At 40.4% G+C, this 18,129-nt stretch overlaps 1 protein-coding gene across 4 annotated transcripts in view; it reads left to right on the top strand.

Moving 5' to 3' along the window:
* DAAM1 (dishevelled associated activator of morphogenesis 1) overlaps positions 1-18,129 on the top strand; it is a 194,007-nt gene that overhangs the window by 70,824 nt on the left and 105,054 nt on the right. For all 4 annotated transcript variants that reach the window (XM_032245948.1, XM_032245945.1, XM_032245947.1 and 1 more), the window contains one exon: positions 9,421-9,640. In XM_032245948.1, the coding sequence (XP_032101839.1) occupies positions 9,458-9,640 (183 nt within the window). In that variant the 5' untranslated portion in view covers positions 9,421-9,457. The remainder of the gene's footprint in view (positions 1-9,420; positions 9,641-18,129) is intronic.

The raw sequence follows: 18,129 nt of genomic DNA, 5'->3' as shown, positions 1-18,129 counted from the left end.
TAAACCTGCTGAATTCTTTAAAATATACAAGAAAGCTTTTTTTAAAAAATGCCTTTTCCCATCCTGCTCCAGAAACCCTCAGAAAAATTCCCACAATTTGCAGATAAACTGACCAACCTGCAGAGCCCTTGATTTAGTGATGACAACTGCCCTATAGAGATTAAACCAGTCTCATGCCAGGAATTTACTCTGCTGATACACAGGAATGTCAGAGAAAGGAATCTGGTTAACATGTTTCCACCAAACAGTAGTTAAGAAATAAATCCTCTCCCCCAACTTTTTAATGTAGTTATCACTTCCCTTTGTAGTGTCCATTTAAAAGTCATCAAACATTTCTTGAGTACTTTGGGGTGCTCTTTGGTGTGAGGATACAGAGCATCTCATTTAGCCTTTAGACTATGCCTTTGAACAGTTTCTCCCTGGGCTAAGAAGGAATCTTCCCCTTGACATGAAACATGAATTGGCATGTTTCTTTTAATTAGTGGGTGAGAGTTACACAGTCTATCCATTTTCCTTTTTGCCTGGGCTGCTTGGAGGCTCACACCAAAGTGTTGCGCTGGCTTAGATTTTTTTTCATGTGTGGCCCCCTAAGTTTCTCCCACCTTGACTTTCTGTCTTTTGTTCTGTGTTGAAAGTTTGGTCTTATTGTGTTTTCATTGTAAAACATCTTAATTCACTTACAACAGAGGGTAGACAAAAATATGTACAACTTTATTTTTACAGATGATAAAACTGAGTTTTAGAGGATGCGTCTTTCCTAAAGTCACTCCAGGAAAGAAGTGGTGGAGCTGTTATTTGAACCTGTGTTGCAATTCTGTGGCTGCCTGTGTGGTATTGTGTCTATCAGTTTTTCCCTAACCGGAAAGCACAGGCATCTGCGTGAGAAAGTTGGAGTTTTCTTAATTGTTACCAGAGAGTGAGGCTAATTTTAACCGAGAATCTTTGTTCTTTGTGATGTTTCATTTTCTCCTGTTGCAATTGTATTGAAATAATCTTGGCATAAAAGTAGGAGATCATAAAAAGAGGAAGGTAATTAGTGAGTTTTAAAATTTGCTTTCAGTATAAACATGAACATATAAAGTCCTCTGGGCAAAATTTTATTTATTTCCAGTTTAGCAAACTGTCCTTTATCAAGTATGCCAACAGCCATTTTTCTCCACAGAAGCCTGTATAGAAATAAAAATTATACCTAGTTGGCAGTAAGATGCCTCCATGATAAAATGCAATTATAATATTTGAGAAGGAACAAGATTGAACAGCATCTTGTTTGGGGCTGTGAGGACTGGGAGCAGTAGTCACTTCCCCTGGGAACCCCATCTAGGCCTCGCCAGGGAGAGGGACTTAGTGACACCATGAGGATGGCATCATGAGCCCTCAGCCCAGAGTATGTCTAGTATCTTCTGTAATCCATAGTAAACTCTGCTTAAAGATGTGGTAAACATAACTGTTGAAATTAAGTATAAATCTATTTAACTTTGCGTCTCTCAAAATTTGGCTGAATTATTTCAATTTTTAGGAAGTTAACAAATGCCTAATATATTTCTTTTATAGACAATATCTTTTAATATTATTTGCATTTTCTATATGGATAGCACTAAAGGGTTGACTGCTTGTTTGGGAAGATCTGAAGCCTTAAGTACGAAAAGTGTGGTCCCTGCGGTGGGGGGACATTTTCAAAGGTGAATGTGGCTGCCTCTGAAGACTGACTTTAGGGGTCATTACACTTGGATCACAGAGGACCAGGGTTTGTAGAGTACATGTGATTGCCAGTGTCTTGCAACACACAAGTATTCTTGTCTGTGACTGATGGCCGTACTCTCAGATTTCTGAAAGAGCTGCTAGGTGATTCAGGAAAGTTGCATTCTTTTGTACTTTTGTAGAGAACAAAACCTGGCCTCTTAGATGAGAGAGAGAGCTTTGATGTGACAGAGCTGGCTGTGGAGTTGTAGTGTTTTACGTTTGTGTAGCCCCCACAATTTAAATTTCTCTTTGTACAATATCTGAGTGGACCCCTTAGAGGCAGATAGGAACCCAGAGGAAGAAGATGATTTGCATTTCATTTGCCTTCAGCTTACATTTGTTTATTGACTTAACTCACAGAGTAGGAACAGGTCAGCAGGGGGAGGGTGCAGCTGTCTGTGAGCTGTGATGTCTTTGGGGTGCTCCAAGGACACTTTGGGTTTGGCTTCTCTCCCAGATGATCTAGACGAGATGTCTTGGCTTCCAGACTGGTTTCTGTCACGTGAGCAGCACAAACTTCCTAACTCAAGAAACTTGTTATATTGGCTTTAGGGATTTAGGCCCTAAACCCATGGTAAAGTGTTGAGATGTGACACACAATAGTTGTTGCCAGTTTTTAGGATCAAAACTTGGAGGTCCTCTTCTTTGCTCTTTACATGAGGGGTTGGGCATAATGTTTCTGGCGGGGCTTGGAGATGGATTCTTAATTATGTGCAGGTTGAGGCCTCGTCTGGCCTGAGGGTATGCACGGACTTCACCTGGGTGCCCTCCTCCCTTATCTAGGGAGAAGGTGGCGAAGGAAGGGGAAGTTCTGGCTTCCACTCATGTCCCCTGCCTATGCTGAGGAAGAGAGAGCAGATAGAGGTAGAAAGTGTTTTCAGGGCGCTGATGGCTTTTTTGAACATTTGCTATTGGTTTCCCTGTCTGTGGATGCTCTCATTGTTTTCCTCTTGCCTCAGAAAAGTTACTGGGTAGAGAGGACTGACTGCTGGGTGAAGTTCCAGGAGCCAGTTCAGTAAGTGCCCTATTAGAACATCCTTTTGGGATCAACTGTGTGGGCAGGGCTGTCCCTCCAACTGGACACACTGACTGAGAAACGCCCTTTCCGTTTCCTGATGGAGAGGATGTTGAAACCTGCGGGGAAAACACGATTCCCTTTCAGACATTTCTCCTATAAGCTTTAGACTATATCCCGTGATTTTTGTTTTAAAGCTCCAAATAGTATTTGACATCTGGTGTATTTGGGAAATGAAACCAGACATGTGGAATGTGAGAGAGGAGAGGGATGGCCAAGGAGAGAAGCAAAGCAGTTTTTTCCTTTCATATTTTTCTTGATAAGAGAATGTGGGTTAACATGATTGTGTTGTTGCAACACAAATTACACATCAGGGCCCTTTGGAAATTTGCAAAATGCGAGGTAAACTGCAGTTCTGAAAACATGGGTATGGCAACTAAAGTGGAGGGTCCCCCAGCCGTTCTCTTTAAAGTAGCTCTTATGGCATAACTTTCTGTTTTCTTGTCCCTCTTTGTACGTTTTTGACAGGAATTCTATTGTTTCACAAATTCCAGAGACCATTTATAGTAACAGAATGATGACTATATTTTAGTGTTAAGATTATAACTCTTAGGAAAATTCAATGTCAAATGCTGTCTATCTTGACTTATATAATAGAAGTGGGGAACAGCAATTATGGTCCCCACTGTACTTTGCAAGTGGATCTAAAAACTCTCACAACTTCTAACCAAGTTGGTGGCTCTCAAGATCTCATTGTCCCTCCCCACCTTCTTCCTGCATATCTTGACTGCCATTTCCCCTAAACCCCTCTGGCTAGAGGAAAACCTTGGCAATCAGATCCCTCAGTCTCGACAGTCATCTTATAAATGTGTGGCAGAAGTCCTGATGAACCAAGTAAAATAGTCCATGCGTCAGCAAAAATCTGTTTTGTTATGACAACCTTCACATTTCACTCACATATTAAATACCGATTGTGTCTTGCTTTGTGGAAAACAAACTTTACATATCACATATATTGTGACTTGGCATTATCAAAGGGAAAGTGTTATGGAGGGCTTTCTTGTGGACTCTAGGTTGTTCTCCAATGTTTTATCATCATAATTATCATCATCCACATTCCCTAAAATTTGGCGTCAGTTCTTGACTGTTGCCACATTGAGAGTATTGCTTGTTCTGTTAAAGAGCAGTACAAATGAGTCTGACTTCTAGCTAGGCCACAGATGGATTGGATTTCTTCCTCTTTGCTAAGGAAAATGCACCTGCTCCAGAATCTTAAGAAGCTTTTTAATTGTTTCCTTGTGTACAGCATAGCAATAGTCATCTGTAATGTTATAGATGGATTGCAGTTTCGATGTCCCAGAAGTGACTTCTTCCTCTGCAGCAATGTGAGAAGCTGAGATTAGAAGATGTGCTCTGGTTCAGGGCCCAGCTGTCATGGTGGAATTAGTCCTCTTCCTCAGGCTGATCTGATTAAAAAGAAGCCAAGATGTGGAAACCTAGGCCCCTGGTTTCAGGAACTATGCATTTCCTCTTCATCAGACAGAAAAAGGACCAGCGCCTCTCCCTGCCATACATCCCCATTAGTCTGCGATGTCCCCAAATGGTGTTTTGAGTTTTCTTCATCTGTGTCTCCAGTACCTAACACTCTGTGGGTGTATTGAGGAAGTGCAGATCATGATGACTAAGTAAATGAGTATTTTCTTGGGTAAAATGTTGACTGAATATAAGATATTAGGGAAATGTCTAAAATATTTTATCAGCGGGCCTCTTTTCAATAGCACTTACTTGGGAATAAGCTGAAAAACCAAGCACCAGCTAGTTTGGCCAGAAACTCCACACTCTGGGGAAGCTGGAAAGCTGCAAATATCCCGAGGATGGAATTCATTTAAGGCTTCTGACAGCATCAGAAAGCTTGACAAGTGCCTAAGGAGGACTTAATGATCTGATTGGCTCCAAATGCCTTGGTGGTTTTGAAAACAGATCTTCAGACAACTATGGGAAGAACACCCAGTCACATATCTCTGACATTCAGAGGTGAGACCATCTGTTCACTTAGGCATTTATGCTTTTGCATTCAACAAACATTTGTTAAGAATATACTACATGCCAGGAATTGACTAAACCTTGGTCCCTGCCTTCAGAATCTCATAGTCTAGTGTGCGAAATGGACATTTAAAAAAAAGGCACTCAAGTGTGTATATCATGCTAGGGGTGTAGAAAGAAATATATAACTGTCCTGGAAAACTTAAGGCCTACAAAGCAGGAATATTTGAGCAGAGTCTTGAATGGTGAGTGGAAGAGGGTCAGATAAAGAAGGAAGACACCCCAAGCTGAAGACACTGTAGATGTGTGGGCTGAGAGGTGCCACCATTGCTGAGGTCTGACGGGTGCACGTGCGTGCCTGCATATGAGGCATATTTAGGGTGTTGGAGATGGGGTCTAGAAAATAAAATTGGCAAAGGCCAGGTCAGAGACGTCCTTTTAGCATGTAGTTCTTCTGGTTTGGGCCCTGCTGTCTCCAGCTTCTTCCTTCCCAGTACCCCTAAGACTCGGCACCCGCCATGGCGCATTAGGCTTCAGCAACATTGGGCTTCCCTAGCGACTCAAATGTGCTGGCTCCTCACCTGTTCTGGGCTTCACACACATCTCCTTTTACCCGGAATCCTCTTCCCCAGCACTCTGCAGGGCTAGTCCCATTTTATCCATCAGGTCTCAGCTTAAATGCCTTGGTCAGAAGAGGCCCTCCCTGATCCTACTGTCTGAAAGCGCTGCCTTCCCACCACTACCACCATGGCCCTTCACTTTCTTCCTTGCATCCCTGGTAACATGAACCAACTTCAGGAGTCATGTTTTAGTTTTCTTGATTTTTTTTCCTGCCTTCCCCAAAGCACACAGGAATCTTTTCTAATTTTCATCTCTCTTCCCTTAGTGCCCAGCACACTGTTTGGAGTGTTAGGCTCGTAATTTGTACTTGATAAACATTTGACTTCAGAAATGGATGGATATGATGGGGTAGGGCAGCTGTTGTTACTTTTATGGTGTATGGGCTTCTCCACATAAACATCTCTACCTTCACCAGCAAACCAAGTGTGTATGGGCATGGGCAGCATTTGGGGTGTTGGGAGATGGGGGCTAGAAAATCAAGCTGTTGAGGGCCAGTGCAGAGACCTCTCTCCAGTGTGTGGCCCCTCAAACTTCCATCTTCCTGATGGCTCCCCTTCTTTCCAAGTCTCCTCTTAAGTCTCACCTGTGAAATGGGGATGATGAAGTGACAGGTGCAAATGTATGTATTAAATCTTATATACATGGCAGTTGTTGGGAATCGCTCGTCGGTGAAGTGCTGGAGGAGTTAAGGTGGGCAGATGCTCCTGAGGGGTCCAGTGGAATGATTCTTTTTGTTTACTGTTTTGGTCTGTATCTAAAAGACTAGGCTGTGAATAGTGGAGCTCCATATATGGGGAAAAGAACGAAGGCTTGTTGGAAATCTCCAACACATGCCGTCATCTAGAGTTTAAGGATGGGTTTAATAAAGGATCTTGTATTTGGGAATCTGTGGAGGAGCCAGCATAAAAACTTGGCCTTTGGGTTTCACTGAGGCTTCCACATACAAATAACCTGTCAAAGGTAATATTTTGGTACTAATTAAAAGGATTTCAATTAGGTTCCTAAATGTAGTAGACTCTGTCTTATTACTGAAACTAGCCAAGAACTTCATATTATTTTTAGAGCTGTTGGCATTTTCTTTTTAAGACTTGAAAAATGCTTTGGACTGATTTTTAGATCTTAATATTACCCCCCACCCTCATCCCCTCCTCAGTACAGCCAGAATGTGATGTAACTTCGGTTTAAGTGAAACTTGTAACATGCCAAAGGAAAACTATTTCTATGTTTATTTATTCCCCAAATACTTTGGCTGTACTCCTATGTGCAAAACACTAAATGACATGTTCCATGACACTTTTCCTCACGCTTCGATTCTTCAGTGAGAGGATAAAGACCCAGACTATGATTTACAGTAAATGTTGGCTGTACATGATGGAGGTCACAAGATGCTAAGAGGGCCCAGACCATACCCAGTTAGGCATATTAGCAAGACTGCCTGAAAGAGATGGCTGGAAATGAATTTGAAGGCTGAACGTGGCCATGGGACCTTCCAAGAGCTGGCCCTTGCCTATTTTAGTCTACTTTATTTTCTTACCCTCGTTTTCCACTCGCCTGAACACTGCCTTCCTGGGGAATACTTCCCTGTCTCCCACAGTCATACAGATCTTGTCAGTAGTCCCTGAATAATCTCTCTTCAGTTTACCGAGGATAAGATGTGCAGGACACTAGCTTGGCTTCTGAGTGGGATGTGGTTCCTGCTCCAAGAACACATACCAGAGACAAATATTAACAGTTATATGTTCATGAGATAAGTCATGACTCCCATGTCTTAATGTACATCAGTGTTGCTGCTGCCTACCTGTGCTGAGTGCAAGAATTGAGATTAAGCATTTTAACTTTTATAGCAATTTGACATTGCTGAAATCTTTCAGTTTATAGCAGATTGGATGAAAACAACTAGTCCTTTACCACAGATAGTTTGAAAAGCTAGTATGTAGATTACCCTAACTTCGATATTTTTGATAGGAATATTTTTGCATACTCATATTCCCCCTCTAATATAAGCAGATAGTCATATCAATGGAGTTTTTAGATCTTACTTTATTAATTATGGAAGTAGTATGTCTTCAGTATGGCAACTTAGGAAGTGCAGAAGAGTCTTTTTGTTTGTTAAATAGGGTAGTCTGTACATTTGTCACAGAACTAACTGCTGCCTGCATTTTGTTGTATTTATCTTGTCCTTTTTTTTCCTGTTCATATATGTGAATTTTTTCTTGCAAAAATGGGACCCTGTATACCTATTCTTTATTTTACACAAGTATTTGCAGTTCATTAAATATTCTTTTACAAGGGGCTGCTTGGTCGTCTGTCATCTAGTTGTACCATCATTTATTTACCTTTTCTGTATAGTCCTTCATTACCAGCACTTATTTTATGCCCTTATTTGCTCTTATAGATAATGCTTTGGAAATTTCTGTGAAAACATTTTTATAGCATCTCTGAATGTTTCCTAAGCTTACATTCTCAGAAGTAGAAATACTAGGTCAAAACATGTGGCTATTTTAAGACTTTGATAAGTTGCCCTTCAGAAATGTTGAACTGAATTTCAGCTATCAGCAGCAGTGGGTACACTCTCAGGATTGGTACTTTCAGGGTGGGAGGATGTTACAAGACAAAGATAAGAGCAAGAAGGAATGAGTGGTCTGCTTGGGTGGAAGGCATTCACGTCTTGTTCTACCACCTTTCCTGACCTAAATATGTTTCTGCTACCCTGCCCTTCCATCTTTTGAAGGGCCAATCTCATCCCACTTTTTTTTTTTTTTTTAACCTCATCTCTTTTTAAACATTGAAAACTTCAAACAGTTATACATGAATATATGTTCACTATTTTTTAAAAAGCATGGAAAGAACATTCTTTTTCTTCCCTTTTTCTAATTTTATTCCATTCTCAGAAGAGAAGAATTAGGGATTTGCTGTCTATCCTTCCAGACTATTTGGTGGAAATAAATGTACATGTATGGCTTTTGGTATGAGGTTTTTAAAAAGACATAGTAGCATCATGCTATGCGTATTGTTCTTCTTTGACTAGCTTTTTTCAACAGACAACATCAACTGGAAATCTTTCCAAGGCAATATATACAGTTGTAACTTAAAACATATCTTCTATCATCACTAAAACATATTTTTGTGGTGAAAATTTGGATTCAAAAGGGTATAAACAAATACCTTGGTCCTTTTAAATCAGTGTGTAATATTCTGTTAGGTGAATGTGTGTGTGTGTGTGTGTGTGTGTGTGTGTGTGTGTGTGTGTGTGTGTGTAATTTAACCATTTCTTTTCCTTACTGGTGAACTCATTTAGTCTTTTCAGTTTGAAAATCTCCGGCCCTTCTAGCTCAAGTCCCTCTGGCTTTATTGTGAATTTAAATTAGTTAATACAATGAACATTTACTGAGTGCCTCCTCTCTTCCTGGCATTGTGCAGGGCACTAGGCCCACAAAGTACTTGATGCACAGCCTCTTCCCCTCATTTCAGTTATCACAGTCTAACAGGAAGACGCACTCATAAAGAGCTTAGACTGTGACCATGCTAGAGTGGATAGTCATGTCATAGCATATATGTTATTAATTCTATTTAGGGAAGGTAAAGAAGAAATTGGAATCAGACTTTAAAAGATAAGAAAGAGATCTGCTAGGGGGCAAGGAAGAGAAGGTCATTCTTCCAAGGAGAGTAACAAGAACAAACTGGGTCAGCAGGAAAGGGAATGTGATGTACAAAGAGCAGACAGTACTGCAGAATGATTAGAGTGTATGTTTTTGGGGAAGTGACTGGAGTTGTCCTGTTTGCTCAGCAGTTATTGCAGGAAACACATTCAACAAGTGAATAGAAGGTTTGTGTTCTCTGCCCAAGTGGATTCCAATCCACTCAGTGTTGTTCTCTCTGTGTGCTACAGAGCGCCCTCAATGTCACCAGCACACAGAGCTCTTTCTCGAGTTGGTCTGGCCTTTTAAAAATTATTTTGTCTGTTCCTGTACTCTTAACCATGTCATGTCCTCTTTTTGCAGAGTTTAGTCACATCAAGAAATAGAACAGAATTCAGCCATGGCCCCAAGAAAGAGAGGTGGACGAGGTATTTCATTCATCTTTTGCTGTTTCCGAAATAATGATCACCCAGAAATCACATATCGGCTGCGAAACGATAGCAACTTTGCGCTTCAGACCATGGAGCCAGCATTGCCCATGCCCCCTGTGGAGGAGCTGGATGTCATGTTCAGTGAACTGGTGGTGAGTCCCAGTTTTCTATTCTGGCATTGGTGGGGAGCCAGGGAAGGAGAAGAGGAGAGCATGTGAATGGATTGGTTTGGTTTGCCGTAGACTTTTCCTTTTCAGCGAAATAGCCCCCATTCACCTTTATGTCTGCACTCTCACTGTCAGCACTAAACATGTGGAGAAGAAAGAGTTAGAAGAGAGTAGTGTTACTACATCCAAGTGTTTTGCTGGTGCTTTAAGTGGATGGGGGTATTTAGACCTTCAGTTCTTCAAATATGTGGCAATACTGCATCTTAAGTTGCTCTTCCTAATTTGTCTCCATCCCAACCTTAGTCTATACATGTATGCATAAATAATTCCTTCATTTACTTCACACCTATCCAGATTCCCTAATGCTCCCCTACCTCCACACCCAATATATAGTATCAATGTATTTTTTAAAAATTAATCATACTTCTCATCCTGTCTTTGATCCTTTGGTGAAAGACATTACTTAAGTACAGCATCATTACTTAGCCTAATGATAGAATTAGAATAATAACTGTTGTGGGAATCTTTTTATAGATACTGTCATATTTTAGAATCCTGTATACTGAAATGAGGGATGTATCTAGTGCAGGACCCATTCATCAAGAGATGTAAGTACATTATTCAGCTTAGCTTTTCAAGTACCAACTGATCTTTATTTCTATTCTGTGTTTGAGAGGATATTATGGCATACATAGTTTAAAGGTGCTAGCATAGGAATTAGGAAGACCTTCATTTAAATCACTGCTCTGACTTTATCTGCATAATTGTAAAAAAAAAAAAAAAAAAAAAAAACTCGTCTTATTTTTCTGATCCTGCTTTCTGGAGGAAAGAAACATCTCCTTCTAGGTTTGACATAATGTTTCAGTGAGAATAGTACACAGTGGGAGTGGCCCAGTGCCTGGCCTTTAAACATGCTTAATAAAGGTTGCGTGAATACTGTATCCTGCCTTGATCACCATTGGCATTTTGTGATGGAGTTAGTTCTTTTTTTTTCCTTCAACTTTTAGGTTCTGAGATAAATTTGCAGGATGTGCAGTTTGTTACATAGGTGAACGTGTGCCATGGTGGTTTGCTGCACAGATCAGTCATCCCCATCACCCAGGCATTAAGGCCACCATCCATTAGCTGTTCTTCCTGATGCTCTGCCCACTCCACCATACCCCCACCCCCTGCCACAGGCTCCAGTGTATGTTTCCTCCCATGTTTCCATGTATTCTCATTGTTCAGCTCCCAGTTATTAGGGAGAACATGTGGTGTTTGTTTTTCTGATTAGTTTGCTGAGGATAACAGCTTCCAGCTCTCTCCATTTGTCTGTAAAGGACATGATCTCCTTTGTAATGGAGTTAGATCTAAATGGACCATTTATATTGTTCCACAGACACGAGAGAATAGTATTCATTTTGCATGATTCTTAGGTCAAGAACGTACTATATGCTGTGTCAGTGCTCTCCTGGGGTAATATCTGAACTGGCCGTGTCACTCCAACTTTTAGAGACCAGAATTCACTTACAAAGCAGAAAGATAAGCCAGTATGAGAGAGGCTATGAAGCTAATGTTTGATTTCCGGTCTCCTGCATGGAGCGATGGGCCTATTGCCAACCAGAGTTGGTCAGGGAAGAAAAGATGACTCCTACCAGTGTGCTTGCATTTTATGTTGTTGAATATTTTCAGTATTTAAGGAATTTCTCTCTTCTCTGATCTCCACTGCATCAAGAACTCTGTTGTAGGTGTTAACAAGGAAGTTTGAAATAGAAAGCTAGAACCTGGCCCCCAAAGATCTGATGGTAGCAAAAGGAGATCCATTATAAAGAAGGTATAATGGCACCAAAAGAATAATCACAAATTGCCTGTGTGTGTGTAATATGTGTTGTGTGGGATGAGGAAAGTGATAGGGAAGACTTTCTGGAGGAAGTGAGCTGTCAGCAGGAATTGAAGGTGAGAAAAGAAGTTGGGGGGATCAATGTTAATGGCTGGTTCAGTCATCTTAAACTAGGTTATGCTGTGATAGCAAAACCCCATTGGTTACAACAGCAGAGGTGTAATGCTTGCTGTGCTGAATGTCCACTGTGGGTCTGCTATAGTTCTGTTCCTTCTGTCTTCTGTCCAATACCCAGGCAGGGTGGAAGAGTAAAGACAAACCTGGCAAACCACTCATAGGCGCTAAGCTTATGCTTGGAAATAACACGTCACTTGTGCCCACATTTCATTGGCCAGTGCAGATCATATGGCAACACAAGTTCACAGGTAAGGAGGCATCATTCTTCCATCAGGATCAGCACCACAAGTGACATGGCCAAACCTGAGGTCATGGCAGGCAGATGGCACATAGTCCTCTTGCAGGGAGGGGCAGTGAATCGTCTACCAAGATAGCAGTCAAGAAGGGCAGTAATGATGCATTGACAGGCAGGGTTTTATTTCCCACTTAAAATGTTTTAAAACTGAAAGTCGCTGGTTCAATTTGGTGTTTGGATTAAAGGAAAAAAAAAAAAAAGTCAACCGAGGGACATAGGTGTTGCTGATAGCTAATGACTGCTCCCAGTGGTAGTGGAGCTGGTAGGCAGAGCCGGGACCCTCAAAGCATTCCACATCTACGGTCCTTTCAGTCGTATTTTGTCAGCCTCCCAAAATGAGAGCGAGGAGCCCACGTGGTGGCAGCTTCATGTACATCTTGAAGACAGCTCATTGTTCTGTATTCATAAGGGAGAAAATTCCACTCTCTGCCTTATTGATGTCTCTATTCTGTGTGAAAATTGCCTACAGCTGCTAGTTGTGAGAAAGCCAATGCCAAACCAGAACCTTAAGCTGAAACCATTGGAAAACAAATTATCTTGAGGTTTGTATCTGTCCTGGCGAGTGAAGGATGGATTTTTGTCTACTCATGACTTCAGGGACTTAGACCACAAATCTATCCAATTGCCAGGGGTGGCCTGGGCCAAGAGAGGTAGGCTCAAAGCCTCTGCAAGTCTCTGCCCTAGGTTCTCTTGAGCAGTAGCTGAAGCAATTCTGCCTCTGCTCTCGTACAGCAGAGGGAGGCCGCATATGGTTGTGGACAGCGCCTAGGCTCTGGAGTCAAACAGTTCTTCTAAATGCTGGCTCTGTAGTCTAGGAAAACTTCCTTTAAGATGATTTCTGTTTGAATTTTACTTGTTTCCTTAACTGTAAAATGGAGATAATACCATCTAGCTGATAGGGTTGGTGTGGAGATAAAAGAAGATAACCTTTAAAAAGTCTAGCACCTCATAGACTTCATAGATGCTTAACACCCCACACACTAATACAGCAAGAAGGATGAAAGAGAATTCTAGTGTCTTCTAGACACAAGACTCTAATCAAATATTTCAGTTTTTCCTTTTCTTGAAAACTAATCTGCCCTGGTGTGAGTGGGCCAACATGGGTCCTAACTTGTAGGCCATCTTACCTCTGTATCTGTTGGAAAGCATCTCATCAGAGCTGGTTGTTGTAAGCTAGTTTCTTTTGCCTCATTTGATGAGTTGTTCATTTGGTGTTTTTAAAAGTGATACCAAGTAGATTTCTTTCAGAATTGCCTACTGCAACCTTCTCACCTCAATAATAAATCAAGCCTCGATAGGAGGTCAGCCATGTGAAAAAGAAAGTGGGTAGCGTGGAGCACCTCATTCTCTAGCAGGCTCCCTGCGATAGGCAGAAGAACCAGAATTAGTCTAATCCCAGGACTTAGCGTCATCTTCCCAATCTCATCCTGCTTAACTAAAAAAACAAAACAAAATACAGCTTTGTCAAGACGTAATTCACCTAGGTAAAGTGTGCAATTCAGTGGCGTTTAGTTTATTAATAGACATGTGCAACCATTACCAAAATCCCTTTTAGCAATCCCTCTAGCATGTAACCTCCAAATCCATAAACCATCACTCCTCATTCATCCCTAGTCCCAACATCCCGTAATAAACATTAATCTTCATTGTGTCTCTGAGAATTCGCCTACTCTGGACAGTTCATATAAACAGAATTACATAGTATGTGGTCCTCTGTGACTGGCTTCTTTGACTTCACGTTGTGTTCTCAAGGTTCACCCTTGTAACATGTACCAGTACTTCATTCCTTTTTATTGGCTAATAACATGCCATTATATGGATATACCACATTTTTTATATCCATCCATCATCGACGGACATTTAGGCTCTTGCCAGTTTTTGGTTCCTGTGACTAAAGCTTCTCTAAATATCCATATGTAAGTTTTTGCATAGAGATATTTTAATTCTTGTGGGTTATATGTAGGAGCAGAATTACTGGGTCATATGGTAACATTGTGTTGAACTTTTGAGACAGACTGTTTCAAAGTGGCTGCACCATTTTTCATCTCCCCCAGCAATGTATGAGGGGTTCCATTTCCTCCATATCTTTGCCAGCACTTGTTCTTATTCACCCCCTACCAACTGATAAACCAGCTGCTTTTAAAGCTGTTCTGCAGCTCCTAAAGAACTGGGAATTGTGTGTGTGTGTGAGTTGTCACATAGAAATAAAGTCTCCCCGCTAACAAGTTTTAAGTTATTTGGGATATTTACAAATAAAACTTAAGAGTCTGTTTAATCTCTGCTAACCATATATTTTATACCTTTTGAGAATCAGTTCTTTTTTGCTTTTTTCTCTCTCACTCCTATCTCCTCCCCTCTCCTAGTCTTCCTTTTTGTCAAAATAAAGAACATAAACAATATGAGGTTTAACACTCACCTATTAAAATAAGATTAAGTGATACTCTTTTCTACAGGTTTTTAAAGGTCTTAAATTATCTTAACCAACCTATCTGAAGAGTCCTAAGCATGACAACTCTATACATTGTCCTTAATCAAGTAACTTTTTCCATCTCGATATTAGTAATAAATGATTTCCCTTGGAATGAACAGAGGAATGAGTCATTAATGGATTGATGGATTATTTCGATGTGTGCATGTTAACAGCCTGTCTCTGCCAATCCTGAGGTAACTGGTGAGCAAAAGACACATGGTCCTGTCCTTGGTGATGTTGTGGAGCTGAAGGTCTAGCAGAAAAGACAGGCAACTAAATGTGCAATCTTATCAAAGTGATCAAGTGCTGGGAGTGCTGCTCAAGCAGTACATTTTGTCTGGGAAGAAGCTTTATTCCCTTTTTCATGAGGAGTATCACTGGAATGACATTCCTGGCCTCTTCCAGCTCCCTACTCCTCTTGGGAACATGCACAGCTCAGTCCCTCTCTGTAAACAGTCAACGTGCTTTGAGAAAACACATGTTGTGTGATCCTTGGTGCCATACCTTGCACAGGAGTGAGACCCTTTGAGGAGCTCTGCAGTTGTCCAGCTGTACCTGTGGGACAGTGGATAAGCATCTATATAACTCAGCATCAATTTTCTGCAGACCCTGCTTGTCTGCAAATGAAAGTTGGGTTCTCCATTGCAGCATACATGAGTACAACAAAGGGCATTTTGATTTCCATTGGCTTGATTCCTTAGCTTAGGTCTCAGTGAATTCTAATCTTACTGAGAACGGAGGACGCTGTTCACTAATACCTACCCCCATGATTACATAACCTAGCGTGAAGGGTCTTGGAAGTCTTCCTGGGGGAAGTGACATTTAATGTGAGACATGAAAAGTAAGAAGGAGTCATCCAGGTACAGAGGAAAGAAAAGAATATTGCAGACAGCGAGAAGAGCATGTGTTAGTCCTACAGAGTGAGAGAAGACATGGAAGGCTCAGGTAAATGAAAGAAGTTCAGTTTAAATGACACATAAAAACAGCTGGAGAGATTGGAGATTCTGAGAGACAAGCTTAGGAAAGGTGTGTTGGGGATGGTTGTATTGTTGACTTAAACATATATATCAAATTCTTCCTTAAAGCAGAGAAAAATGCCTCTGTTTGCTTACACATTTTTTTCAGTGAACCAAATATAATGAAGTAAATAAAAATATTTTGCTATTTGGTTAAATTTAGAAAAATAACCATGGTTCTGTTCAGTATTTGTGAGGTGTTGGTAAGTTTAGTGATAGGTGTCATGTATCCCTGGGTGGATTCTTTTCTTAATCTATTTCTTGTTGCTATAAAGAGAATACCCAAGGCTGGGTAATTTATAAAGAAAATAAAAATTATGGTTCATGGTTCTGATGGTTGGAAGATTCAAGATTGAGCATCTGCATCTGGTGAGGGCCTCAGCCTGCTTCCACTCATGGTGGAAGTGAAGAAGAGCCTGCATGTGCAGAGATCACATGGCTAGAGAAGCAATGGGGGTGAGGTGGGAGGTGCTAGGCTCTTTAATGATCAGCTCTCCAGGAAACTCACAGAGCAAGAACTCAGTAACCCTGAGAGAGGGCGTGAATCTATTCATGAGGAATCCTCCCGCATGACACAAACACCTCCCGTTAGGCCCCACCTCCAACATTGGGGATCAGATTTCAACATGAGATTTGGAGGGGAACAAACATTCAAACCATAGCAATTCTGAATATGTTTTCCTTTGAGCTCAATAATTGAGTCGAGGTACATCCTTGTTACAACACATACCTCCTCTGGCTACTTTAATTTTAAAATAGAAAAGGACAAAGAGAATTACTAAGAGCACCCCCTGCAATAGACTTCTGCATACCCCCACGAATAAAGGTTCCCTACAGAATAGTTCACAGCAGCAGTGATATTGGAATTGGAGTGTCTTTTTTACAGTTTCTGTTTCTATGACCCTCAGCTTTTTTAAACAGTGAAACACGCAAAATGTCCAACTGCTTTTTCTGTGTGAGATTTTAGGTGAAAAATCCAGGTTTAAAACAAGTCTGGTTATTATTTTTGAAGTGTATTGTGTATTGTAGTCAGTCTCACCTCTTACAGCACACATATTGTGTATTTGGAATCCATTTCATAGTTTTAGGGGAGAACTTTCATTTCTAATACACTACATCACTGTGAATTTATAGCTAGTTGGAAATAATATGCAGTATGAACCTAAGTTTTTCTAAGCCTGAAATGTTTCCAGTTCCATTTTATACTATTTTCTGGTTAATCTGCCTTCTTTCAAATCCAGTTCTTAGACTTTCATTTATTAGGCCAATGGGTCTAATGTTTGATGATAATAGAGTGCTGTGTCTTCCAGGAAATGTAAAATATTTTAAAGAAACTTGTTGAGGAATTCATCACTGGTCATGAAACCACCATTTATACTACTAAGGAAATTTAAAAGGAAAACTAGAATCCCAATGGGAAGGTAGTGATGGTGGACATTGAAGGATGATGATAAGATTTGGACTATCAAAATATAAATGTAAATTACTAGAGGCTTATATTAAGTACTGAGGACATTCTCAGGATTAGTCATCAGCATAGAATTTGAGAAATGAAGATAGTAGGAATGAAAGAATTTAGATGATATATCAGATTTAGATAAATTCACAAAGTAAGTTGTGCCAAATGAATTCACTTGGGATCCTACGTCAGTAATGTCTTCATTTTTCATGTATTCTGAAGTCACTTTGGTATGAAAATAGCTACAGGAACCCAAGTTAGTCCTAAGGATTTACCAGAGTACATATTTTGTTGTTCTATTAGCCTTGTGAATTGTTACTCCTTTTCTCAGGCTGTCAGCATAATTTCTTTCTCTTATAACAAAGGCTTATTTTAAGCTCTCCTTAGTAATAAAATACTTCTTTTGTTACCAAAATCAATGAAAAGTTTCAACACTTTTTATTTCTTTATTTTTAAACTTGCCTTTTATGTGAATACCATGACTAACAATAGAAAGTAACCTACAGGAGCATTCAGTTCCCTGTCTCTAAGAAAGATGAACAAAATTGCATAGAAGGAACATTCCATTTTAAACTGATAGAAGGAAAAAAAATTGTTGTAAAGAGTCATAGTTTTAATCTATTGTTTCTTAATTAGAGTATAAAGGATTGCTTTGTAATTACCCAGAGAAAATCAGACTGTATAAGACTTCAAAGATAGATGTCTAGAATAGTGTCAAAGTATTCAGTTGTCTGGAAGCCAAAATTCAGATTCTAATGAAGGAATTGATATTAAAATTGTTCTGTTTCCATGAGATTAGAAATTGGTTTTATTTGACAAACCTATAGACTTAAAAAGAGAGAATTTTGTTTAGCTAAGGGAAATAATCATTTGACAGAGATTAAAAATATATTGGCTGGGTGCAGTAGCTGGCTGGGTACAGTGGCTCACACCTATAATCCGAGCACTTGGGGAGACTGAGGCGGGCAGATAATTTAAGGCCAGGACTTCGAGGCCAATACGGTGAAACCCCATCTTTACTATTAATAAAATTAGCCAGATGTGGTGGCACATGCCTGTAACCCCAGCTACTCCAGAGGTTGAAACACAAGAATTGCTTGAACCTCAGGAGTCAGGGGTTGCAGTGAGCCGAGATCAGGTCACTGCACTCCATCCTGGGTGACAGAGCAAGTCTCTCTCTCTCTCTCTCTTTCTCTCTTTCAGCAAGTCTCTCACTCTCTCCCTCCATATATATATAT

Source organism: Sapajus apella, unplaced genomic scaffold (genome assembly GCF_009761245.1).
Source record: "Sapajus apella isolate SASKATOON/1434 unplaced genomic scaffold, GSC_monkey_1.0 scaffold59, whole genome shotgun sequence".
In the NCBI taxonomy this organism is placed as follows: Eukaryota; Metazoa; Chordata; class Mammalia; order Primates; family Cebidae; genus Sapajus; species Sapajus apella.
The sequence above is the reverse complement of the archived record's forward strand: the minus strand, read 5'-3'. Positions and strand labels throughout refer to the sequence as shown.